Here is a 26,770-nt window from a genome sequence, read left to right on the forward strand (position 1 = left end):
TCAGAAGCCAGGGCAGAGAGGCCACAAGAGGGGAGGTTGAATTTGGATGGTGTAAGTGTCCAGTTCTATTCAGGACAAGACTAAACTTTGAGAACAAGCCACTGGATTTGGTGATCTGAACCTCTGGGAAAACATTCTTGGCAGAAAGACAGGAACTAATGAGTTTGTAAAGGTTATGAGGAGGATGAATGGCAAGGGAACTGAAGCTCTACTTTCTGGAGAAGCTGAACAGCAGAATGGACCACAAACAAGATGGATGGGAGCAGAGACTCTGGGCACACAGATCGAAGGAAGGAAAATGGTGCCAGTGGAAGACAGGCAGAAACAGAAAATATCAGAGGGGAGGAAGAAAGGCAGGGAAGAGGGGGACAGAGAAGGAAATAAAATAACCACGATCTTAGGGGATGGTGTCAAGAGTCTTCATTCCTCACCTTTGCAAATGTCACCTGCAGAGGATGAAAATCTCCACTCAGTCATGGGCTGTTTTAAGTGAGGTGGAGGATACCAGGACAAACACTATGGTCCCTTCTTCCACCAGACTTCAATAGCCCAGAACGCACCCTCTTCCTCTCACTTCCCATTTTCTTAGAATTTCCCTGAGATTAGCTATTCTCTTTCAGTTTCTTCTTTGCAGAAACAACTCTCTTTAGGCTCTCTATAACAGGGTAGCACAACATTTAAATGAAATTTCAAACAACGGTCTGATCTAGGAGGCTACCCTCGGTTACCCCAGGGAATTCTCTAAATTTCTTAAACTTTAATAACCCCTGACATGGGACAGAGGGAGACTTTTTACTAAGTTAGCCTTACTATTTTATGTCAGATAAGAGGACCCTTAACTAAATTTAGGTAAACAAGAGAGTATAATCAGTCTGTAAATATAAGTAAATACAAATACTTTAGGCAACAAAGCAAAGTAAGAATTTGTGGGAATCCTGTTTCTTAAAAGTCCTCTAAAAAAATGCAGACCCAAACCAAACGGTCCTACATGCTTTCAAAGCATGAACTCACTCTACTTCAGAAAGTTCCCATAAGGATTGTAAGCAGGCATACACACAATGTTTCGACAATCGGTAACTGTTGTTTTTTAAAACATCTGTGACAGGGAACAGTGGCTTTAAGCTTTCCTCCCAAAATCCCTGGTTCAGTTTTCTGCTCAGTACAACCAAATGCAAGTGGATTCACTTTGTCTTAAGTGATATGAAACTGTCAGAAGAGCATGAAGAGCTCGCACTAGGCAGGCTGGACTTGAGGGCAAGAAAGCCCGTTTTGTAGCTGCTGTTTCGGTTTGCTGCTGGAGACTTTGAAGAAGATCGTGTTCACAGGAGCCCTCAGGCCATCAGCAGTTACCCCCTTCTACATCTTTTGTGGGGTACACATCCCCGCAAAGGAAAAGGTCTTGGTAGCAATGGGCCTTAATCTGCAGTTTTCTCCTAGGCCCTCGAAGGTAAAGTGTTGAGTGCAATGGTGTTCTCAAGGGCTAACCACCTTCAACCCAAGGCCCCCAGCAGGGCACCTACCCAGGGCTAGGATCTCCCTTTGGTCACAGCTGGGTGCCCACATGCTCCTCCACTCACACTCAGAGGGGGACAGCCTGGAAGACATCAGCATAAATAACGGGAACACAGGAGGACAAGGTCGCCAAAGTGCAGGTGCAAAATCTAAAGCAACCCCGTTCCCCACCACCTCTGCTAGCCCCGACTCGCCACCAAACCCTGGAGGAGGGGGTGTCTCTTAGGTCACAGTGTTTTTCTCTTCATTCTTCTTGATTTAGAGACAAATCAGCAGGGAGGACAAGGTTCTCAAGAACAGAAAAAGTCAAATCTGAAACGAGAGCAATACAATCCTTTGGTAACTTTCATCTGTTTTCAGAGGAATATATCTTACTGCTGGCATGATGGGGATGGGGCTGAGGGGAAGAGAGCTCCTAGAATTTTCGGTTCAGAGGAAAAATTCAAAATGAAGACAAACTGACCCTCACCGTACAAAGAACAATGGATAAAATAAAAGCTTTTAATCCCAATTCTCAGGGTGAGTCAAATGCCTGTGAAAACTTGTGAAGTACTAGTTGAGTCGAGGGAGCTGCTCGCAGGTCTTGATTTTCCAGAAACTAAGGGGGAAAAGATCACGTGTTTTGGGACTTCCCAATGGGATTGCACTGGTCCAATGGTTAAGGCACTGCCTTCCAATGCAAGGGTGCAGGTTCGATCCCTGGTTGGGGAGCTAAGATTCCCACATGCCTCCGCCAAAAGAACCAAAAGAAAACCAGAAGCAACACTGTAACAAATTCAATGAAGACTTTTGGAAAAAAAAAAATCAGTGTTTCTGGGTCTGAGCTTCCTCATCTACTGAAGGAAGATGTTGCAGAGGTCCTGAGAATCTTCTAGCACTAACACTACAGACATGTTTACAGGGATGTTTGTATGCTGTGGTCTGAGAAGGGCAGAGGCAATGGAAAACAGCACCCCCAGAATCAGCTGCTGCCTCTATACCAAACACAAGCCCATGGCTGGGTCCATCTGAGATTGTGTATTCCTCCCTCCTCTCTTACCTTCTGGTCCAAACGTTGGTAGTCAGTGGCCTTTGGCCGCCGTGTAACTTTGGATCTTTTTCCTTCCAGGACGAAAGCGATAATCTGGGGCAAAGGACAAGACAGTGATTAACAAGTGACTTTACGGAGACAGATTTCAGTCTCTGAAATTAGAGGTAATCATCTGGTGGCTCATTTGTTAATGATCTTGACAGCAAAAAGAGCAGACCATTCACAGAAAGGCCCTATTGACAATTATAAGGAGGACAGGGCCTAGTTACATCAGAACCCTTTATCCTAAACAGGAAATGACAGGTGCAGGACAGCTGTTCTAGGCCCTAGCCAGCTGAAGTCTGTGTGATTTACTCAAGAGAACGCAGCCTATTTAAAAGCAGAAACATCACTCTGCTGACAAAGATCTGTATAGTCAAAGCTATGGTTTTCCAGTAGTCATGTATGGATGTGAGAGTTGGACCATAAAGGCGGCTGAGTGCTGAAGAATCGATGCTTTTGAACTGTGGTGCTGGAGAAGACTCTTGAGAGTCCCTTGGACTGCCAGATCGAGCCAGTCAATCCTAAGGAAAATCAACCCTGAATATTTACAGGAAGGACTGGTGCTGAAGCTGAAGCTCCAATACTTTGGCCACCTGACGCAAAAAGCCAACTCACTGGAAAAGACCCTGATGCTGGGGAGGAAAGATTGAGGGCAGGAGGAGAAGGGGGTGACAGAGGATGAGATGGCTGGTTGGGATCATCGATTCAATGGACATGAGTTTGAGCAAACTCTAAGAGATTGTGAAGGATAGGGAAGCCTGACATGCTGCAGTCCTTGGGTACAAAGAATCAGACGGGACTTGGTGACTGAACAACACAGTGAAAAGAACTGCCAACTCCTCCCCAACTGAGACTCCTCCAGGCTAAGCAAGTCCCCCTCCTTTTATCTTAATATTAAGCAATTACTTCTAATCTGCAAATGTACTTTTTCACCCCACACTTTACTTCATCTGAACCTTACTACTCTCATTTCATACTTAAGGTTACTCTCCGTGATAAGCACTTGGATGTAGAATAATGAATGTACCTTAAATTTTTTTTCAAGGCCACATTCATGTGGCATTGGGGATCTTAGAACCCCAACCAGAGATCAAACCTGTGGCCCCTGCAGTGAAAGCATGGAGTCTTAACCCCTTAACTGTCAGGGAATTCCCAGGAATGTACCACTTTTACTAAATGTCTTCTCTCATTTCTCACAGCCCTAGGCCTTTTGACTATCATGAATTGAACCCTTCAATTTTACTCAGACTATTACAAACTACTAAATTCTTAGGGTTCATAAGAAATGCAATCATTTGGGGAAGAATCTGAAAATGAATATATATATAAAAAACTGAATCACTGTGCTGTACACCTAACACAACATTGTAAACCAACTACACTTCATGTTTTTTTACATTTCAGTTAAAAACAAAAAAAGAAATGCAATTATTTTGTCGTTGGGGAGTGGTTACTAAGCAAAACCCTGCTGAAGTAAAAGATGAGTGTATTCATGCAATTTCTGGCCTTCTAATCAGAAACTCAGCTGCAGAACATAGACCCCTGGGCACTCTGCTGCTGGTATTGAAGACTCTGTAACCATTCTTTCTGTTCCTGCAGATGGAAGACAAATGTTTGGAAGAGGAAGCTAGAAATAAGACGACAGGAAGCACTGAAAACAGGAAGATCACTGCTTTAACTACATACAAACTGTCAGGTCCTCTCTCAGGATGTGAAAGATTCTAAGTTCCAAGATTATGGGAGGAGACCTTCATTTGGCTCAAATCATAATAATGTCCTAAGCTTCACACCTGATGCAACAGCAGAGGGCACTCAGAGGAAGCAGATGTGAAAACAAATGATTTCTAAGACAAAGGAGGAAAAAAAAAAGAGCCCTAGAAAACCCAATAGAGAATCCTGGCAGGATCTCAGGAAAAAAAATGGAAGTTTGTTTCTTAAATCCCCAGGGCTTACAGGCTGATGAGTGATGGATACTCACACATCAGGCTTTCTGGGTGGAGGAAATCCCACTCCTCCTCTTAAGGCCATTCTTGCCTTACCTTCCGCTTATTGTGGTAGGCGATATAGAGGGCAGCGACGAGAATGGCTGCTGTCACCAGATATGCAAAAAAGTGGCTGCTCTCTGCACTGGCATTTCCAAGGTTATCCTTATAAAGGTCATCCTTCTTACTCCAGGTATTCGAAAGTGTCCCTTCACGGTTCTCTCTGGAGGCAGGGCCAACCATTTCTTTCCCTTCTTTGGGTGGTGCGTCTTCCTCTGGCTCTGTATCCCCTTCTTCAGTCTCCTTGGGCTCCACATCTTCAGTTAATTCTAAGGGCTTACCTCCTCCCTCCTGCTGGGGAGAAGAGGGGTCTGCCAACACTTTTCCCCCAGGTTCAGTTCTGGAAGTCTGCAGAGCTTTGCCAGCGACTGTGTTTACATGAACCTTGGTGGACTCCTTGTTATCAGAAGAGGGGCTGGAGATCAACTTGTTGGATTGGTCTCTGGGGGAACTGCCAGGGTCGGCTTTCCCGGGGCGCTGCTCGGCTCCCGAATTATTGGAGTGGGTTTCCGCGGGGCGGTGCTCGGCTACCGAAGTGTCAGGGCTGCTTTCCGTCCGGCGCTGCTCAGTTCCCGAATGGTCAGAGCCGGTTTTCGCGGCGGACTGGTCGGCTTCCAAACTGCTAGGGTCGGTTTTCGGGTCGGTCTGATTTAGAGAGGTTTGGTTACTGTTTTCTGGCCCAGACTGAGCGGTCAAGACGTGCTGCCTGGAGCTTCCTGCAGAAGTCTGATTTTCCTTCGGAGCGGTTGTTCCGGCGATTGGAGCAGAACTGAGCAGCAAGTCTGAAACAGAGAAACTACCTGGCTGAAGAGAGGCAGTCGGGGAGAAAGGACTCCTCAGAACGTTGCAACGGGCAAAAGGGAGGGGAGTGCTGGCGAGCGGAGCGGTGGCGAGGTTCGGGCAAGGAAGAGTGAGGTCAGGGGCCGACAGGCCACGGTGAAGATGACGAGAGTGGGATTACTGGAGGCTGGTCTTGGGACTGCGATGGGGTGGGGGCGCGGTGGGGGGGGGGATTCTTACCCGCTGCCGCGACGCTCAGTAACACGAACGCAACCAGGAACCGCATCCTGCACCGACTGCGCTTCCGCCCCCTAATGCTCTCGCGAGATCAGCACGATCAGATCTCGCTTAGCGTTATGTCCCGCCCCTTCCTGTGTGCGTCGCCGGAGCCACACCCAGGCAAGGGGCGGGGATTGGAAAAAAGCCCGGCAAGCTGGTGTTCCGTTATTTCCCCCGAGGTGTGACTGCTTTTCCTGGTGGCGTGGCTGTATTACGTGTAGAAGGCGTATTTGTCTTTTCCTGCTTTCTTAGCTCCGCAGCGGCCGCTACAAACTTAGTCCCCCTTTCCTTCTTTGATGTCATATTTACGAGACAATACTGGCGAAGCAGGCGCTCCCTGGCCCACAGACGTACCCACGGGAGTGACGTCGTTGGGGCCTGGCGCTTGCCCGCTCCCATCCTCTCCCTGCCTTCCTGCCTTCTCCCTCCCTTATGGTTCTTTCCCTGCAACGCACAGACGTGTGGAAATCTGGAAACAGACACCCACCCTGTCACCTTTGTAGCGGGAGCCTTCGCAACCCTGCTCCCTGCTCTTTTGACCCCCCACGGAAACGGTGTCAAAGATCTTTTCTAAAAAGTTCATCTGTTTTCTGACCGTGTAAATTACTCATTCACGCTAGGAAATTCACTGAATGTGTACAAGTAGAAAACAGAATCTCTGCCTCACGCTTCCAGAGTAGTGACTATCAACGTTTTAGTGTATTTCTGTCTTGCAAACAATATTTTTGATTAGGTAATATAATCTAACGGTTGAAAAAATGGGATTTTTTGAAAAGTTCACATTAGAAAGTTACTGAAGCAATTATCTTTAAATTAAAAACCTCAAAAAGTTCTTGTGGGGTTTCTCTTGTGGTTCAGTGGTTAAGAATCCACCTGCGAATGAAGAGGACATGAGTTCCATCCTTGGTCCTACGGGGCAACTAAGCCGGTGGGCCACAACTACTGAAGCCAGTGACCTAGAGCCAGCGCAACAAGAGAAGTTGTGGCAATGAGAAGCCCCTGTTCTCTGCAGCAAGAGAAAGCCTGAGCAGCGAATAATAGATAATAATAATAAAAGAATGTTTTTGCTCTCTAGCCCTCCTCCACAAGTTCCTATTCAGTGATTTTTTTTTAAAACAAATACAATTAGGATAAATATAAATATACTCCCGCCCCCTGTTTCTTAAGTAGTGTGTTTTCACCGTCTTTTATTCTATAATCATTTTCTCCCAAATTGCAATTATTGGATATATCGTTTTGTATCATGCTGTTTAAAATTTCTGTTGTGTTCATACAGACTATGGGAAGAAAATAGTGTGTTTAGGGGTTAAACATTTAGGAAGCTGTTGCAGTAGTCCTAGAAGGACTAGCAAAGGTATGGTGAGAATAGAGGGAAGTGGTTGGACTCAATATAAATTTGGGAGGAAATACTAACAGGCCTTGGAGATAGATTGGCTATGGGAGGGAGGTGTGATGTGAGGAAGATGTGGAAAACCAGATTTAATACGATTGGGGCACTAAAAGTGAATTTATTCTTGCCTGTGAGACAGTCAAGTAGAAATAACAGAGAGGTAGCTGGAAATATGAGCATCAAACGTGAGTTCAAGGGCACTCTCCCCTAATTAAATATTGTCAAACATGACTGTTAATGGTTTCATAAAAATTTATATTTATCATTGATTTTGTGACAGTTTCTTTATTATTGGAGTTCTGAATTCTTTTCAGTTTTCTATTCTTAGTGATTATTTTTTATAATCAGGTACTGATTAGGTGCCTAAGACAGAAGCTCCAAAAACTTAAGCATCTTGTTTAAGTCATGCTATTATCTTACCCATCCTAGGTAAGTGACTATGCTTAATCTGCTAATTTGATAGGAGAAAAATTGTCCTTGTTATTCTTTTTTACATTAATTTAAAAAAATTTTTATGCATTTTCGGCTGTGCTGGGTCTTCACTGCCGCACAGGATTTTCTCTAGTTGCGGCAAGTGGGGACTACTCTTCCTCGCAAGTGCACGGGCTTTTCAAAGCGGCAGTTTCTCTTGTCGCGGAGCACAGGCTTCTAGGGCAAGCAGGATTCAGTAGTTGAGGCTGTGGGCTCAGTATTTGTGGCTTCCAGGCTCTAAGCACAGGCTTAATGGTTGTGGTGAAGGCTTAGTTGCTCCAAGGCTTGTGGGGTCTTCCTGGGCCAAGGACTGAATCCATGTCTCCTACGTTGGTAGGCAAATTCTTTACTACTGAGCCACCAAGGAAACTCGTTATTCTTTAATGTTTATTGCACAAATAATTCACCTCACTTTGGGCAATTAATTGTTTTAGGTATCAATTTCTTCATTATGAAATGGGAATAAAAGTTTTGAGGGTGAGATAATTCATACAGAGCATTTAACAGTATCTAGCATATAATTAAGGCTCCCCCAAATTGTTATAATTAATACATTTACTATAGAAAAAAATTTTTAAATAAAGATAAGACAAAGTAAGAAAATAAAAAGGTCCTGTTTAGCTCAGTTCAGTCGATCAGTTGTGTCCAACTCTTTGCAGCCCCATGAACCACAGTACGCCAGGCCTCCCTGTCCATCACCAACTCCCGGGAGTCCACCCATGTCCATTGACTCAGTGATGCCATCCAGCCATCTCATCCTCTGTCGTCCCCTTCTCCCCCTGCCCTCAATCTTTCCCAGCATCAGGGTCTTTTCAAATGAGTCAGCTCTTCGCATGAGTTGGGCAAACGACTGGAGTTTCAGCTTCAACAGCAGTCTTTCCAGTGAACACCCAGGACTGATCTCCTTTAGGATGGACTGATTGGATCTCCTTGCAGTCCAAGGGACTCTCAAGAGTCTTCTCCAACACCACAGTTCAAAAGCATCAATTCTTTGGCACTCAGCTTTCTTTATAGTACAACTCTCACATCCATACATGACCACAGGAAAAACCATAGCCTTGACTAGACAGACCTTTGCTGATAAAGTAATGTCTCTGCTTTTGAATATGCTATCTAGGTTGGTCATAACTTTCCTGCCAAGGAGTAAGCGTCTCTCAATTTCATGGCTGCAATCACCATCTGCAGTGATTTTGGAGCCCAGAAAAATAAAGTCAGCCACTGTTTCCACTGTTTCCCCGTCTATTTGCCATGAAGTGATGGGACCGGATGCCATGATCTTAGTTCTCTGAATGTTGAACTTTAAGCCAACCTTTTCACTCTCCTCTTTCACTTTCATCAAGAGGCCCTTTAGTTCTTCTTCACTTTCTGCCATAAGGGTGGTGTCATCTGCATATCTGAGGTTATTGATATTTCTCCTGGCAATCCTGATTCCAGCTTGTGCTTCCTCCAGCCTAGTGTTTCTCATGATGTACTCTACATATAAGTTAAATAAGCTGGATGACAATATACAGCCTTGACGTACTCCTTTTCCAGTTTGGAACCAATCTGTTGTTCCATGTCCAGTTCTAACTGTTGCTTTCTGATCTGCATATAGGTTTCTCAAGAGGCAGGTCAGGTGGTCTGGTATTCCCATCTCTTGAAGAATTTTCCACAGTTTATTGTGATCCACATAGTCAAAGGCTTTGGCATCGTCAATAAAACAGAAATAGATGTTTTTCTGGAACTTTCTTCCTTTTTTGATGATCCAGCGGATGTTGGCAATTTGATCTCTGGTTCCTCTGCCTTTTCTAAAACCAGCTTGAACATCTGGAAGTTCACGGTTCATGTATTGGTGAAGCCTGGCTTGGAGAATTTTGAGCATTAGTTTACTAGCGTGTGAGATGAGTGCAATTGTGCAGTAGTTTGAGCATTCCTTGGCATTGCCTTTCTTTGAGATTCCAGTGAAAACTGACCTTTTCCAGTCCTGTGGCCATGGCTGAGTTTTCCAAATTTGCTGGCATATTGAGTGCAGCACTTTCACAGCATCATCTTTCAGGATTTGAAATAGCTCAACTGGAATTCCATCATCTTCACTAGCTTTGTTGGTAGTGATGCTTTCTAAGGCCCACTTGACTTCACATTCTAGGATGTCTGGCTCTAGGTGAGTGTGAGTGATCATACCATTGTGATTATCTGGGTCATGAAGATCTTTTTTTGTATAGTTTTTCTGTGTATTCTTGCCACCTCTTCTTAATATTTTCTGCTTCTGTTAGGTCCCTACTATCTCTGTCTATTGAGCCCATCTTTGCATGAAATGTTCCCTTGATATCTCTAATTTTCTTGAAGAGATCTCTAGTCTTTCCCATTCTGTTGTTTTCGTCTATTTCTTTGCACTGATCACTGAGGAAGGCTTTCTTATCTCTCCTTGCTATTCTTTGGAACTCTGCATTCAAATGGGTATATCTTTCCTTTTCTGCTTTGGTTTTCACTTCTCTTCTTTTCACAGCTATTTGTAAGGCCTCCTCAGACAGCCATTTTGCTTTTTTTGCATTTCTTTTCCATGGGGATGGTCTTGATCCCTGTCTCTTGTACAATGTCACAAACCTCCGTCCATAGTTCATCAGGCACTCTGTCTATTAGATCTAGTTCCTTAAATCTATTTCTCACTTCCACTGTATAATCATAAGGGATTTGATTTAGGTCATACCTGAATGGTCTAGTGGTTTTCTCCACTTTCTTCAGTTTGAGTCTGAATTTGGCAATAAAGAGTTCGTGATCTAAGCCACAGTCAGCTCCCGGTCTTGTTTTTGCTGACTGTATAGAGCTTCTCCCTCTTTGGCTGCAAAGAATATAATCAATCTGATTTCGGTGTTGACCATCTGGTGATGTCCGTGTGTAGAGTCTTCTTTTGTGTTGTTGGAAGAGGGTGTTTGCTATGACCAGTGCATTCTCTTGGCAGAACGCTATTAATCTTTGCCCTGCTTCATTCTGTACTCCAAGGCCAAATTTGCCTGTTGCTCCAGGTGTTTCTTGACTTCCTACTTTTGCATTCCAGTCCCCTATAATGAAAAGTACATCTTTTTTGGATGTTAGTTTCAGAAGGTCTTGTAGGTCTTCATAGAACCATTCAACTTTCGCTTCTTCAGCGTTACTGGTCAGGGCATAGACTTGGATTACTGTGATATTGAATGGTTTGCCTTGGAAATGAACAGAGATCATTCTGTCGCTTTTGAGATTGCATCCAAGTACTGCTTTTCAGACTCTTTTGTTGACTATGATGGCTACTCCATTTCTTCTAAGGGATTCCTGCCCACAGTAGTAGATATAATGGTCATATGAGTTAAATTCACCCATTCCAGTCCATCTTAGTTCACTGATTGCTAGAATGTCAGCATTCATTCTTGCCCTCTCCTGTTTGACCACTTCCAATTTGCCTTGACTCATGGACCTAATATTCCAGGTTCCTATGCAATATTGCTCTTTACAGCATCGACAGTCCCATCCACAATTGGGTGTTGTTTTTACTTTGGCCCCATCCCTTCATTCTTTCTGGAGTTATTTCTCCATTCATCTTTAGTAGCATATTGGGCACTTACCGACCTGGGGAGTTCATTTTTTCAATGTCCTATCTTTTTGCCTTTTCATACTGTTCATGGGGTTCTCAAGGCAAGAACACTGAAGTGGTTTGCCATTCCCTTCTCCAGTGGACCCAGAGTTATTAAGAATAATACTTTCTTGGTTCTCCCTTTTTTATAGGCAACTAGAAAGGCGATGCCAAAGAATGCTCAAACTACCGCACAATTGCACTCATCTCACATGCTAGTAAAGTAATGCTCAAAATTCTCCAAGCCAGGCTTCAGGAATACGTGAACCATGAACTTCCTGATGTTCAAGCCAGTTTTAGAAAAGGCAGAGGAACCAGAGATCAAATTGCCAACATCTGCTGGATCATGGAAAAAGCAAGAGAGTTCCAGAAAAACATCTATTTCTGCTTTGTTGACGATGCCAAAGCCTTTGATTGTGTGGATCACAATAAACTGTGGAAAATTCCTCGAGAGATGGGAATACCAGACCACCTGACCTGCCTCTTGAGAAATCTGTATGCAGGTCAGGAAGCAGCAGTTAGAACTGGACATAGAACAACAGACTGGTTCCAAATAGGAAAAGGAGTACGTCAAGGCTGTATATTGTCACCCTGCTTATTTAACTTATATGTAGAGTACATCATGAGAAACGCTGGGCTGGAATAAGCACATGCTGGAATAAAGATTGCTGGGAGAAATATGAATCACCTCAGATATGCAGATGACACCACCCTTATGGCAGAAAGTGAAGAGAAACTAAAAAGCCTCTTGATGAAAGTGAAAGTGGAGAGTGAAAAAGTTGGCTTAACGCTCAACATTCAGAAAACGAAGATCATGGCATCTGGTCCCATCACTTCATGGGAAATAGATGGGGAAACAGTGGAAACAGTGTCAGATTTTATATTTTTGGGCTCCAAAATCACTGCAGATGGTGATTGCAGCCATGAAATTAAAAGACGCTTACTCCTTGGCAGGAAAGTTATGACCAACCTAGACAGTATATTCAAAAGCAGAGACATTACTTTGCCGACTAAGGTCCATCTAGTTAAGGCTATGGTTTTTCCTGTGGTCATGTATGGATGTGAGAGTTGGACTGTGGAGAAGGCTGAGCACCGAAGAATTGATGCTTTTGAACTGTGGTGTTGGAGAAGACTCTTGAGAGTCCCTTGGACTGCAAGGAGATCCAACCAGTCCATTCTGAAGGAGATCAGCCCTGGGATTTCTTTGGAAGAAATGATGCTAAATGATGATGATGATGCTAATGATGCCAGTACTTTGGCCACCTCATGCGAAGAGTTGACTCATTGGAAAGGACTCTGATGCTGGGAGGGACTGGGGGCAGGAGGAGAAGGGGACAACCGAGAATGAGATGGCTGGATGGCATCACGGACTCGACGGACTGAGTGAACTCCAGGAGTTGGTGATGGACAGGGAGGCCTGGCGTGCTGTGATTCATGGGGTCGCAAAGAGTCGGACACAACTGAGCGACTGAACTGAACTGAACTGATGTGTATATGATCAATTATTAACTGGAAATGAAGCAAGTCACAGAACCACACCTGCAATTCTCATCTTGCGGGTCTCTTTGTCACTTTAGTGACAACTAGTCATGTCACCTCTTTTGGGACACTAATATCTCCTTATTTTCCAGTTTCTTTACTCAGCATCCTTTGAGGGCTCACAATTGTCATAGAACTATTTTCAGAAGGATAATGAAATTGACAGCACAGAGTTGAAGTAAGATAAGGAGTTATTAGGTATTTCAGTAGAGGGAGTGAAACCTGGTTGCAATGGGATAAGTAGTGGGTAGAAGATAAGTAGAAGCTACCTTTTTCTGGAAGTTTGAATGTGAAACCAATATGGAAGAGGACTGAGTGTTTTTAACCTGACTGAGAGGAATAATTTATTAGACAGACCAAGATTACAAGACAGAGAGATATGATGACTGCTGGAATGGCTGGGATTCAGGGGACAGTTTGCCCTGAGTCAACCTTGAGACCTGTGGAAAAGCAGTTAGAATAGCTGGAGGGAGGGTGGGTGAATATTTAGGTAGGGATGTGGGAGTTCAGAATAGAATTTTTTTTTTTTTACCTTTTTTGGCTGTGTGGGATCTTATTTCCCCAAACAGGGATTGAACCTGTGCCCCGTGAATTGGAATCTTGTTGGTATTTTAACCAGTGGACTACCAGGAAAGTCCGCAGAATAGAACATTTTAGCTGGCCTCAATTTTCTTGGTATTCTAAGGGGCAACATAGTCTTTGAGAGAGAAAAGGTGGGGATTAACCCCAGGGCCTGAGGATGGTGGAGAGAAGGGTTGTTAAGGGTATTAATACAGAAAACTGACAAAGGCTAAGTGTAGTAACCAATGAAATGTGCTGAAGGCCTAGCTTATGTTAGGCACACGTCTGTTGTGGCATCTACTGCAGGTGTGTGGTTTTTCTCCAGGAAGTGCTGTTACCTGGAATAGAGAAGGTGGATTTTAGAACTAACTTCTTACTCACACCAATACTGGTTTAAGGGAATGATAGGGCCATAACTTGAATAAATCTTAAATTTCCTGGCACTTCTACATATAAAAATACTCAACAAACTTGGAAAAGAAGGGACTTTCCTCAACCTGAAGAAGGCATGTACAAAAACCTTACTACTAACATAATGGTAATGGTAAAAGACTAGATGCTCTCCCTCTGAGATAAAGAACCATGCATGACTGTTCTTACCACTTTCATTCAACTTTGTATTGGAAGTAGCCAAGATAATTCAGCAAGAAAAGAAAATAAGACGCATCTAGATTGAAAGGAAGAAGTAAAAGTATATCTATTTGTAGATAACATGATCTTGCATAAAGAGAATCTTGAGGATTTTCTAAAAATTTATTAGGACAGGTTAAGCAAGGATGTAAGAAGTTAGATCAATATATAAAACTTAACAGTATTCCTATACACTTTCAACAGACAATCTAAAAATGAAATTAAGAAACAATTCCATCTACAATAGTATCAAAAAGAAAAAATCCCTTAGGAATAAATTTATCAGAAGAAATGCAAAGCTTATACTCTGAAAACTACAAATATTATTAAAAGAAACTCAAGAAGCCCGAAATAAATGGAAAGACATTGCATATTCATGAATTGGAAGTTGTAATTGTTAGAATGGCTGTACTTCCCAAATTGATCTACTAGTACAATCCCTATTAAAATTCCTGGTGGCTTCTCTGCAGAAATTAATAAATTGATCCTAAAATCATACAAAAATGCAAGAGATCCAGAATAGCTAAAACAGGTTTGAAAAAGAATGAAATTAGAGGACTCTAATTTCCCAATTTCAAAACTAATTACAACATTGATTAGGACAGTGTAGCACAGGCACAAAGACATATGGCTAATGGAATAGAATTGAGAGTATGGAAATAAACCTATATATTTATGGTCAATTGATTTTTAACCATGGTGCTGACTGTTCAATGAGGGAAAGAATAGTCTTTCAACAAATGGTGTTGGGATAACTCACTAATGTGTGGATGTTCACCATCATTAGTAATAGTTAGATAAATGCAAATCAAAATTACAATGAGACACCACTCCACATCTACTAGGATGGCTGTAATAAAAAAAAAAAAAAGGAAAATGCATTAGGGAAATGCTAATAAAAACCACAACGTCCTCTGACACCTGCCATAATGGCTATCATCAAAAAGAACACAAACAGGACTTCCCTGGTGGTACAGTGAATGGGAGTCCGCCTGCCAGTGCAGGGGACATGATTTCAATCCCTGGTCCAGGAATATTTCACATGACATGGAACAACTAAAGCCTGTGTGCCACAGCTTCTGGGACTGCACTCTGGGGCCTGAGCACCTGTGCCACAGCTGCTGAAGCCCGTGCACCTAGAGCTCATACTCCACAGCAAGAGAGGGCACCGCACCGACAGGCTAGCACACCACAGCTAGAGACTATCCCACACACAGTGCCGAAGACCCAGCTCTGCCAAACATAAATACATTATTAGCTAAATACTTGTTTAAAAAACATGAAATATCCAGAACAGACAAACGCAGAGACACAAAGTAGATTCATGATTGTCCAGGGCTGGAGGTGGTGGTGTGAGAAGGAGGAAGTGGAAGGTAAGTTCCAAAAAGTATGGGGTTTCTTTTTGAGGTAATGAAAATGTTTTAATGTGATGATGGATACACAACTTCGAACACAAAACCACTGAATGGTCCACCTAAAATGGGTGAATTGTATGAATTATATACCTCAGTAAAGCTGCACAATAAAAATGAATTCCAGTGCTTGGTACGTGCAAAGAAACCCAAGGACACCCCTTCCATCTTGGCAATTACAAGAAGACAAATGAAAATAAAAAGATTCATCCCTTTGGATCTCAGTTATCTATATTGACTGGTCTGTGCACATTCGAGGCTGAAAACGGGATTAGATTTTTCTAGTTCTGTCAGGCATGACTTACATCCCCTTCCAATAGAGGCATTCCTCCTTTGCATTCTGTAAAAATCTTACAGCCTTTGGTGTGAAGAAAGGGGCTTGAGTCAACAAAGGACTAAAATACTCAGCAAAGTCTTGCAACTGCAATTTTATTTTCTTTTGTGAAAATAAACAACTGGGAGTTTAAATTGCTCCAAAAAAAAACCCATAAAAATGAAAAGAAATACACACAGAAGAAGCATGTGAGGTGACTGGGAAGGGAGGAGGGTCTCAGAGCTTTGGCAGATTGTGCTAGCACATTCCCGGGTGACAGGAGCCAGACCTGTCTGCCACTCCGGGGCTGTGAGGGGACATCTTGACTGGTAAGGGGGTAGAACACAGGCTTCTTCGCTGAGGAAGTGGCAGGCACCTTGAGTCCCTTTAAATGCAGGGAAGAACCATTTTAGAGGACCTCTTCCTCCACAGAAAGCTGGAGGCTGGGGGGTGGGGGTGGTTTAGGGCCACTGAGGGAAAGGTGTGCTGGTGGAGACAAAAAGGCCAAAGTATTTCTCACGTGGTGACAGCCTTACACTGGGCAGAGGACGAAGATGAAGGCATGAACCCACAGGAGAAAAACGTGGGCCAAGTAAAAGGGAACGTCAAGGAATGGGTTGCAGATGAAAAGGCTAGAAAAGGCAACAAGGGCCAACGTGTAAGCTGGAATGAGGGGAGCCAGGAAGCAGGGGGTGGGGGTTGGATGTGTGAGGAGGATGGGAAGAGGAGGAAGGGCAGAGAGTCCAGGAGGTAGAGGGAGGGGTGCCTTCTGCCCAGGTCCATCCACCGCTGCACATACAGGAAGAATAACACACTACTTTTCAGTTCTCGTTTTCCTTTTTTTTTTTTTTTTAAAGATTTTTGTTTGTTTGTTTTTTTAAAAAAGACTTAAGATCAGCTACTGGTTACATCTACAAAACGTAAAGTGCTGCTGTTACCAGTCACTTTACAGAACAGTCCAGAGTGGTCAAATATTGACCAATAAAGTTTCCTTTTTTTTTTCCTTCTGCATCCTTACTACTCGATGAGTCACGTGACAGCCTGCATAGGTCAAGGGGGCAGCTTAGTGGGCAGACTTAGTGACCAAGGACAGAGGCTGGGCCTGGAGCACGGGGAGGGCCTGGTGGGCGTGGAGCGTGGCGGGGAAGGACGGGGAGGACGTCAGCAGAGCTGTGGGCACGGACCCCAAAGGGAGGGGCCGGGACAGGAGCGGGGGCTGGCTGCCCATCTGGCCAGAAGAGGTGGCGGCAGCCTTTGATGACAGGAAGGCAGCCGAATGGAGAGCCAGCTGGGCCCGGGCCTCTGGTTTGGTGGTGAGGGAGAGGGGCTGGGCTTGCTCCGAGTGGGTGGCGGCTGGGGCGGCCGGGGAGGCCAAGGCCGCGGAGGGGGTAGCTGGGGAGTCCAGCATGCTGCCGTGGGAGGAAGCAGGGCTGTCACAGGGCTTCTCGGGGGGCAGGCACTGCACCCATGGCTTCTTGCTTTTGGAGCCCAGCCCACCTGGGGGGGTGGGGGTGGGGGGGGACACAAACAAGGAAGTCAGCCGCTAGGAACGCTGGGAAAGGCGGAAGTAGTACATACGACCCGAGAAACAAGCATGCGTAAAGGGAGGGATGTGAGGCCCTGAAATGACGCCTAAGACTTGCAGTATACCTAGAGCACAGAAAAGGGCCAATAGCAAAATGCCAAAGACCCCGTTCAGTATCTGCCTGGAGGGAAAATAGCTGAGCTTATCAAATTATCATGCTGTGCTGTGCTCAGTGATGTCTGCCTCCTTGCACCGCTATGAATTGTAGCCCGTCAGGCTTTTCTGTCCCTGGAATTCTCCCCGCAAGAATAATGGAGTGGGTTGCCATTTCCTTCTCTAGCAAATTATCTTCTTGTTGCCTAAATCTTATCATTTGGGGGATGGATCTCCGTTCAGTTTGCTTTAAAATCTTTGGTTTAGGATCCTCCTAGAGATAGTACAGCGCCTGCCACGCATCAATTCAACAGATTTTGCGTCATATACATAGTTAATTTATGTGTACTCCTATGGAGATAAATATATAAATTATAGAGATATTAGAAAGCTAGGAAAGGAAGTGAAAGGAAAGGCAATAAAAAGCACTTAGTGTGTGTGTGTGTTAGCTGCTCAGTCACGTCTCACTGTTCACAACCCTATGGATTGTAGCTCACCAGGCTCTTCGGTCCATGGGATTCTCCAGGCAAGAATACTGGAGTGGGTTGCCATTCCCTTCCTTCTCCAGGGATCTTCCCTACCCAGGAATTGAACCCAGGTCTCCTGCATTGCAAGAGAATTCTTTACCACCTGCCAAGACCTTTAGATGAAACTAAACTAGTTCTACCCTTGTCCTGTAATGAGCGTGAGATGGGAGGTGTGACTGAAATACTGGCCAAGGAAGGGGCTAGTCTGTGCTGGGTGAGATTCTGATGTAAAAAAAAATATTTGTGGCACAAAAGGGCCTTCCTAGTCCAAGCAAATGATTATTTCTGATATTCGGCCAACCAAACATTGAAGGAAAACCTGAATCTACTGGATTCACTGAAAGGTGGTATGCCAGTCTCTAAGGGGCTGGATTCCTAAGGGAATTTCAAGGCTCATTTCAACAACATTCAGTTTTTACTTTTACTGCATTGATTTTAGAACCTAACCCTTAATAAGACGAAACTCAACTGAATTGAAGAGCACCTTTCGAGTGACAAAGCGCTGGACCAAATCCTCCCTCCATTTACCAAGCAGCATGACCAGGAAAATCCTTTCACTTCTCTGAGCCTCTAAACTGATCATCTCCAGAAAGGGGCTAATAATAACACCCACCTGAGTATACCCAAGTGGTACTACTGGTTAAGAACCCTCCTGCCAATGCATGTAGACATAAGAGCTGCAGGTTCAATCCCTGGGTCAGGAAGAGCCCCTGGTGGAGGGCATGACAACACATTCCAATATTCTTGCCTGGAGAATCCCCATGGACAGACAAGCTTGGTGGGATGCAATCCATAGGGTCACAAAGAGTCGGACATGATGGAAGTGACTTAGCACGCATGCACAAGTGTACATGAGGCAGAGGCCTTGAAAATGGCAGCTATTAATATTAAAACACAGTGTTGACATGGTGTCCATCAGAGACCCACGCACAGGGTGCTGGCAGGTGTAGCTGACACAGTGGGAAAAAGTAAAGACGCAGTTCCCTCCTGAAGACTCACCATCTGCCTCCTGGACTTGCTGCTGCTGGGACTGTGTCTGGGACAGCTGCTTTTCTCGCTTCCTCTTCTTTTTCTTACCCTGAAAGATATGGCCAAAGGAAAAGGTAATAACCAGGGACAGAATAACGGCTTTTCTGATGGATTCAGTTATGAAGTGGGGAGACAGGATATTTTCTGTACCAGGCGCCCAGGTCACATTCTGTGCAGCGGCCTCATGAGGAGGCACAGTGAACCTTTCTGGGGGGCCGCCTCCCTCCCCTCAGCTCAGATAGGTCCTGACTTTCTTGGAAGGTCTCATTCTTTCCCTGCCCTGCAGGATTAGTTTTCTGTTTCTCTCTCTAGAACAGGGTCAGGTTCCTGATCTTTTTTGAGGCATCCCAGGTATCACTGAAAATCTCATGCAGCTGGAATTCCGTGGCAATTCAGTGGATAGGACTATATGCTTTCACTGTTGAAGGTATGGGCTCAGTTGGCACCAAAGAGGGGGGAAAAAAAAACTAACTCAGCTATGAAGACTTTTAGCAGAAAAAGAGCAAGTAAGAACATACATACAGGGACTTCCTTGGCAGTCTAGGAGTTAAGAATCCACCTGCCAATGGGTTTGATTCCTGCTCTGGGAAGATCATACATGCTGGGGGGCAACTAAGCTCATGTGCCACAACCACTGAGCCTGCATACTCTAGAGTCTGTGCTCCACAAGAGAAGCCACTGCAATGAGAAACCTTCCCACTGCAACTAGAGAGAAGCCCCCTGCATATCTCAAATAGAGAAAGTTCATGCAGCCCCACCAAAATTTTTAAAAAATAAAAAATAAAAAAACCTGTCCAGTTCCAGGGAGGTATCAGAAATGTAGGCAGTAGCTCATGGCATTGTGAGCCCCAGGTTGGGAACCCTTTGCTACAGACACCGATCAATAGAACTAGCACACAGCTGACACCACACCCTGAAGTACGGAATTAAAGGCTGAGTCCACTTCCAACTCCAGTTGGCTTCCCAGGTGGCGCTAGTGGTTAAGAACCTGCCCTTCAGTGAAGGAGACAAGAAACACAGGCTTGATCCCTGGGTTGGGAAGATCCCCTGGAGGAGGAAATGGCAACCCACTCCAGTATTCTTGCCTGGAGAATCCCATGGACGGAGGAGCCTGGAGGGCTACAGTTCACAGGGCTGCAAAGAGTTGGACACAACTGAAGTGACTTAGCATGCATGGATGCCCCACTTGCAATGGGACAGGCACAAATTTAACTCTGTCCTCAGGACACCAAAACCATGTCCTTGTGGCCCTTCTGAGAATTAAAGTGTCTTCATAATTTCTAGAGAAATACAGACTTCTCCCTGGCCTTAAGGGTCCTCTATCACTGGAGTCAGCTTCCTTCTCCCCCAAATCCTCACTTGGAGGCTGCCCCTGGTGTCTGAGTGGGCACGTACATAGTTGTCCCGGGCTGACCAGGTCGGGTAGAGCTGTGAGTGAAGCTGCCGCTCCTTCCGGGCCAATTCGTAGTACTTGGCCTGTTCTTCTCGGGACAGGTTGTGCCACTGTAGAGAGAGGACCAGTGAGGACAGAGTGGTGAGCATGGAGAACGCTGAGCTGCACAGCCTGGAACACAGGGGCGGACCTTACCTTCCTTCCCAGGATCTGGTTGATGGCTGCACTCTCCTTCAGGGTGCACTCAGCCACCACCTTGGCCCTCATCTCCTTCATATATAACATGAAGGCATTAAGAGGCTTCTTCACGTGGGGCTTCTTTTCTTCCTCTTTCTTCACTGTGACTGGTGATTTCCTGGGAAGTCACAAGGCTGTAGGTTAGCATTTGTCAGCTGTCATCTCTCAGGGAGGCTAAGGGCTGGCTGCCTCTGGGGAGGAGGGGATGAGCCACTTGGCAGCTAATGAGAGTTGCCCAGGGCTGCTTCCAGCGCCTGAGCACCCAGTTCCTAGTCTCTGACTGACCTCCAGCCACATTCTAGGAGAGGACAACTTCCTGACAAAGGAGCTGCGCCCCTGACAAAGGTGGTGGGGGAGCTGAGATGGACTGGCCCCAGGTGAGAAAGAGGAGGGGGCAGAGCACTGTGGTAGAAACAGAGCCGGGGCGGGTCTCCTTGGCCATGAGACTTTGACTTTCAGTGGACAAAGTGTGGGCCATGGTGCTGGACTCAGCTCTAACCCAAGTCAACCATGTGACCTTGAGAAAATTCCCCTTGCAATTTTCAAGTGTATGGGGGGACAGGGAAGGAAGCTAAAAGCTCTCTCAGTTTCTCTTTCAAAGTCCTGATTGTAGGGCTTCCCTTACTGTGAGAAAAGACGCACGGTGTCTCCGAGAGGATGGGAATTCCAGGGGTCAAAGGGAACAGTTTGCAAGGTGGGGAGGATGTGGCTGAGGAAGCCATCGGCTGAAGGTCCCCAGGAAAAGAATCAATGGCAATTGCTACTCAGAGACTGGCCACCCGCCACCAGGCTGCCCACTACTCACGCGCTCACAGCCGGGCTCAGGCTAGGGGGCGCTGGTTCCTGCTTGACAATGGGGGAGACAATGGCGGGGTGGGGGATCCCTGAGGTGGGCAGACCAGGATGGGCCGGAGCCACCATGTGAGGGGAGAACCGACTGGAAACCAGGCTGCATACCAAGGGGAGACAAAAACAACAGAGGGATTCAGGCTAAATGCTTGCCACTCGCAGAGGACGTGGTGGAACCCAGCCTTGATGGCAGAGGCACGTGAACATCTCTGCCATGGCAGAGTTGGAGCAAGAGAAGGCTACTGGCTGACCTTGAAAGAACTCATTTTGGGAAACACCCAACAACCTCCCTTCCCCCACAAATGCACAGTGTTCCTATACTCGGTGCTGAAAGCAGGTGGGATGAAAAACAGAAGATGCAGGAGGTCGGAGGCCAGGTACACAGCGGAAAGGAAAGAAAGGCTTATGCTGTGGTTTATATATATATTTTTTCATTGGTGGTACGATTGTCAGGTAGGTCAGCCCCTGAGATGGAAATCCTCTTTCATAGTTCCCTTCTCCTGACATCATTTCAGGAACAATTAATCTCCCAGCCTTTGGCTTCAGTCTGACATATTCAAAATGCTTCAGTGCCACCAAGCCCTGCCCAGCCCATAGGGGAACGTGCAGGAGGACTGAGTGTGAGGGCTTTAAAATTCTCCTCTTAGAGAGGGAGATGGGGCAAGAGTGAGCAGAGCCTGTTGTTTCCATCCCACAACTAATCAGAGAGGCGGGGAGGAAAGGCGAGCACCTGCCTCTTTGCTTACTGCCAAGAGAAAGTCAGAAACTGCAGGGGAGCCAGTAGACAAGCATTCCGTGCACTGCCACTTCCCCGCTCACAGCCGCAGCCCCAGGACTCACCTGGACATCGAGGCATTCATGGCGAGGGCAGGGTAGGGGTGCCTGAAGCCACCGGGAGGAAGGGAGTACATGGGCTGTCCTTGCCTATAAGGGCCAGGAGTAAGGAAATCCGGTCAGGAAACTGGCTGAAATGGGAACATTCATAGGTATGGAGAAGGGGTTGGGAAGATAGGATGATAAGTAAAAGGCAATAAGTAGGAAGTGGAAATTGAGAAGATGCTGCCTGGGAAACTTGTTCTGATGCCCTGGGGAAGTTCTGGGCTTGGTGAGAGGGCTCCACTGTGGGGCTGTGGTTGGGGCAGGGGGCATCTGTATTTGGACCCCAAGGACAGGCTGGAGGTATAGGAGGCAGAGCTCAGTGTAAGGAAGGAGGGATAAGAAAGGCTGTAAGTTTCCTTACTGTGGGACGAGCCAGCTGAGGGGATGTGGGATTTGCCCAACAGCTCCAGGAGACAGTGGGTAATACGGAGACAGCTCGGATGGATGAGGGGGCCGGGGGATTCCTGCTTCCAAGGAAAAATGTGTCAGACAATTCCTTGACCCTACACCTTAAAGTCACATCAAACAGGAGGCTACCCTTTGTTCCCAGATGCTCTGCAGCTTGCAATGCCTTTTCTTTCACTGTTTCTGCCCTCAGTCACCAGTAACTTCCAACTGCTCATATTGGAGGTGTCCAAGACACAGGCAGGAAATCTTGGACTGAAAAACCCAAGATTATCTCTGGAGTCATCAGCTGGAAAAGCTTTTTCATTTGTGGAAAAATAAACTTCAGATTTCCGTGTAACAGGGAAGAACAATAACTGATTCCACGTTGGATCTGTTTTTCTTTGACTTTAACCTTTGCTCTTCATGCTCTTGTTACTATAATTGTTGAAAAGATGCTGTATATAAGCTGCAAGCATACATAATGAATGGCCTGTCTCAGGGAACCTTGCCCCTCTGTTAGACAGTTAGACTAAAGTGACTTTGTTCAGCTCACAGGGAGACTGTTCTGACCTGGCCCACCTGTGACTAGCTGCAAGAAGAAATTAACACATCCCTGTCCTGATGCAGGCCAAGCCAGGAGATATTCTGCAAGACTTATGGCCTTTTTATTTTACTTCCCTCCCTCCCCCTCTGTTCTATAAAAGAAACTGGCATCCAGACTCTGATAAGATGGTTCTCTAGGACATTAGTCCACTATCTTCTTGGATACTCAGCTTTCTGAATAAAGTTGTTATTCCTTGCCTCCCAGTTACAGGCCTGTCATGTGGTGACCAGACTGAGCTTGGACTCGGTGACATCCGTTCCACATTTATCCTCCTCATTATCTGTAACTTGTAATAGCTGTCTAAAGAGGGACTCCAAAAATGCTCTGAGCCACAGCAACTCTATGGGAATGTTATGAAAAGGATGGCTTTCTCTGGGATGAACAGTGTGGGTGAGCAAGTTGAGAAAACAGTCAACCCAGTCTCTTTCCTTACATCTATACTTATAAGTCTGTTAGGGGAAACACACTGACTGAAACTGCCCACCCTGGCCAGGTACCATAGAAACCATTTGTGTGAGTTATTTTACGACAGGAGGTCCTGGCAAGGAACATGGAACTAACAAGCCAGCACCAACCAGAAGAGTCTGGGAAAGGTCAAAATGAGACACCATGTATCCTACCACCTCCCACCTGGCACCCATCTTGGCTGAGCAATGTGTGCGCCACCAGGAAGGACCCTGAGTAGGAACAATTGGCCAAAGACAACTCAGAAACTAACCCCATCACCATAAAACCTGAGTCTGTGAGCCACATGGCAGAGCAGTCCTCCTGGCTTCCCTTATCACACTGTTCTCCACGTGGGTGCCCCTTCCCAATAAAGACTCTTGCTTTGTCAGCACGTGTGACTCCTAGAACAATTCTCTTCTGAGTTACCTGGGCCAGCCTGAGCAGCAGCCAACTCACCTGTCTTTGGATCGATCTCTGGGGAGAGGTGTGTGGGAGGGGAGCCGGGGGAGAAGTGGTCGTTGCTGTAGGTGATGAGGGGCGTCAACGGATGCATGTGGTGCGGGTGCTGAACAACAGGAACTTTATTAGACTGAAAGACAGAGAGAAAAAGATTAGGGCCAGTTGCCAAGGAGATGGCATACAGACGGACCTCAGATACTGCAGGTGTGCTTCCAGACCGCTGCAGAAAAGCAAAACACACAATGATTTTGGCTTCCCAGTGCATATAAAAGTTATGCTTATACTATTCTATAGTGTTAAGTATGGGGAGGCCCTGGTGGCTCAGCAGTAAAGAATCTGCCTGCAATGCAGGAGATGCAAGTTTGATCCCTGGGTGGGGAAGATCTGAAGGAGGGAATGGCAACCCTCTCCAGTATTCTTGCCTGGGAAATCCCATGGACAGAGGAGCCTGGCGGGCTACACAGTCCATTAGGTCGCAGAGGTGGACAGGACTGAGCACGTGCAGTGTTAGCTGTGCAACGGCATTATGTCTAAGAAAAATACATTCGTTGTTGTTGCTCAGTCCCTCAGTCGTGTCTGACTCTTTGCAACCCCATGGACTGCAGCACAGCAGGCTTCCCCGTCCTTCATCATCTCCCGGAGTCTGCTGAAACTCATGTCCATTGAGTCGGTGATGCCATCCAACTATTTCATTCTGTGTTGTTATATATTATATATATATGTATATATATTTGCCTTTTTATACTGAGAACCTCATAAATAGTATGAAAAGGCAAAAAAAAACGCATACATACTCTAATCAAAAACACTTTATTGTTAAAAGGTGCCATCAACTGAGCCATTAGTGAGTTGTAATCTTTTTGCTAGTGACTCAAAGATGACTGATCACAAGCCACCATAACAAATATAATAAGGAAAAAGTTGGAACTATTGCAAGAATTACCAAAATGTGACAGAGACACAAAGTGAGCAAAGGCTGTTGGAAAAATGATGCTGATAGACTTGCTGGATAAACCTTTAATTCATTAAAAAGAAAAAATGCAGTGTCTGTGAAGCACAGGAAAGTACAGTACAATAAAATGAGGTATGCCTGCAAAATCTGTGGTCATTTACTGAGTTGAATATGTGCCAGGTATTTTCCATGCAGCATCGCATTCAGCCCTTGTAGAGAACTTAAGACAAAGTAGCAGTCTATTTGCCCGTTGGAAGAAAAGCTATGACAAACCTAGAAAGTGTATTAAAAAACAGAGACATCACTTTGCTGACAATGGTCTGTCTAGCTTTGACGCTATGGTTTTTCCAGTAGTCATGTATGGATATGAGAGTTGGAAGAGGGCTAAGCTCTGAAGAATTGATGCTTTCGAACTGTGGTGCTTGAGAAGACTCTTGAGAGTTCCTTGGACTGCAAAGAGATCAAACCAGTCAGTACTAAATTAAATGAGTCCTGAATATTCATTGGAAGGACTGAAGCTCCAATACTTTGGCCACCTGATATGAAGAGCCAACTCGTTGGAAAAGACCCTGATGCTGGGAAAGACAGGGCAGGAGGAGAAGGGGAGACAGAGGATGAGATGGTTGGAAGGCATCACCGACTCAATGTACATGGATTAGAGCAAACTCAGGGAGATAGTGAAGGACAGGGAAACCAGGTATGTTGCAGTCCGTGGGGTCACAAAAAGGTGGATAAGACTTCATGACTGAACAACAAATACAGCAGAAAAAGAATCAATAAAATTAGAGGAGGGATTACACCTAGCCTCCTACATACCCTCTTCAAAACAGCCCACCGTCACTCACTTCATGTATACTGTGTGCTAAATGGTACAGACTGCAGAATTATGAACCATGCTCTGTGTAATCTCAGTGAATTTTGAAAGGCTCAACACATGCTTGCCAAATAAACTTCTTAGAAATAGTAGCTCCTGGGCTCAAGTCTGAGACTGGGAACAGAGCTGTGAGAGAACTGTCACCACCAGGCCTCATATAACCACTTGTCATGTTCAAGGTTTACATTTACAGACACTCCCAAGGGCACTTAGAACTGTTCTCCCTGGAGCATATCAAACACTCTGCTGACCTAATTATCACATTTCATTTTAAACATCAGCAAATGTAAGGAGCACATTTTATTAACTGTTAAGAAAGCAAAAACAGGGACATCCCTGGTGGTCCAGTGGCTAAGACTCCACGTTCTAATGCAGGAGGCCTAGGTTCGATCCCTGGTCAGGAAACTAGATCCTACATACCACAACTAAAGATCCTGCATGCCACAAGTGAGACATGGTGCATCTAAGTAAATAACATAAACACTAAGTTTAAAAAAAAATAAAGTAAAAACTCAGGCATGTCATCAACACATCATGATTTCAGAAATGTTAAAAAGGGGGGAAACCTGTGTGCCCTGAAATCAGTAAACTGAATTTTTAATTGTTTTAACCTAATCTCACATAACAGTAAGGATTGTTATTTAAAAAATGGCTAGCGTCCTTATTATAACCTACTAAAGGAGCTTTGATTATCTTGGTTTGAGGAATGAGGAAACAGCACGGAAAGATGAAGTGATGTAGCCTGAGTCACAGAGCTAGTAAGTCACAAAACTGGATTCATATCGGCCCTTTACAAACCAGGGTGTCTCCTCTTGCATCACCTGCCAACCCAACAGCCCAATCAAAACATCTGTCAGAGAAAGGACATATG

At 45.3% G+C, this 26,770-nt stretch overlaps 2 protein-coding genes across 2 annotated transcripts in view; both read right to left on the reverse strand.

Annotated features, from left to right (window-relative positions):
• Window positions 1–1,061: 1,061 nt before the first annotated feature.
• TGOLN2 (trans-golgi network protein 2) lies at window positions 1,062–5,752 on the reverse strand. Its single transcript, XM_040224317.1, has 4 exons — window positions 5,647–5,752; window positions 4,624–5,408; window positions 2,552–2,635; window positions 1,062–1,824 (listed from the first exon to the last, which is right to left on the reverse strand). The coding sequence occupies exons 1-4, from the start codon at window positions 5,690–5,692 to the stop codon at window positions 1,819–1,821; spliced, it is 921 nt and encodes a 306-aa protein (XP_040080251.1). The 5' UTR covers window positions 5,693–5,752; the 3' UTR covers window positions 1,062–1,818.
• Window positions 5,753–15,683: 9,931 nt separating this feature from the next.
• Window positions 15,684–26,770, reverse strand: part of TCF7L1 (transcription factor 7 like 1) — a 193,618-nt gene continuing 182,531 nt past the window's right edge. The window contains exons 5-12 of the mRNA XM_040224332.1: window positions 24,071–24,203; window positions 22,538–22,640; window positions 22,138–22,221; window positions 21,254–21,397; window positions 20,407–20,566; window positions 20,214–20,321; window positions 18,789–18,867; window positions 15,684–17,081 (exon numbers count right to left, since the gene is read on the reverse strand). Coding sequence (XP_040080266.1) covers window positions 16,648–17,081; window positions 18,789–18,867; window positions 20,214–20,321; window positions 20,407–20,566; window positions 21,254–21,397; window positions 22,138–22,221; window positions 22,538–22,640; window positions 24,071–24,203 — 1,245 coding nt within the window. The 3' untranslated portion in view covers window positions 15,684–16,647. The remainder of the gene's footprint in view (window positions 17,082–18,788; window positions 18,868–20,213; window positions 20,322–20,406; window positions 20,567–21,253; window positions 21,398–22,137; window positions 22,222–22,537; window positions 22,641–24,070; window positions 24,204–26,770) is intronic.

Source organism: Oryx dammah, unplaced genomic scaffold, assembly GCF_014754425.2.
Source record: "Oryx dammah isolate SB20612 unplaced genomic scaffold, SCBI_Odam_1.1 HiC_scaffold_25, whole genome shotgun sequence".
Lineage (NCBI taxonomy): Eukaryota > Metazoa > Chordata > Mammalia > Artiodactyla > Bovidae > Oryx > Oryx dammah.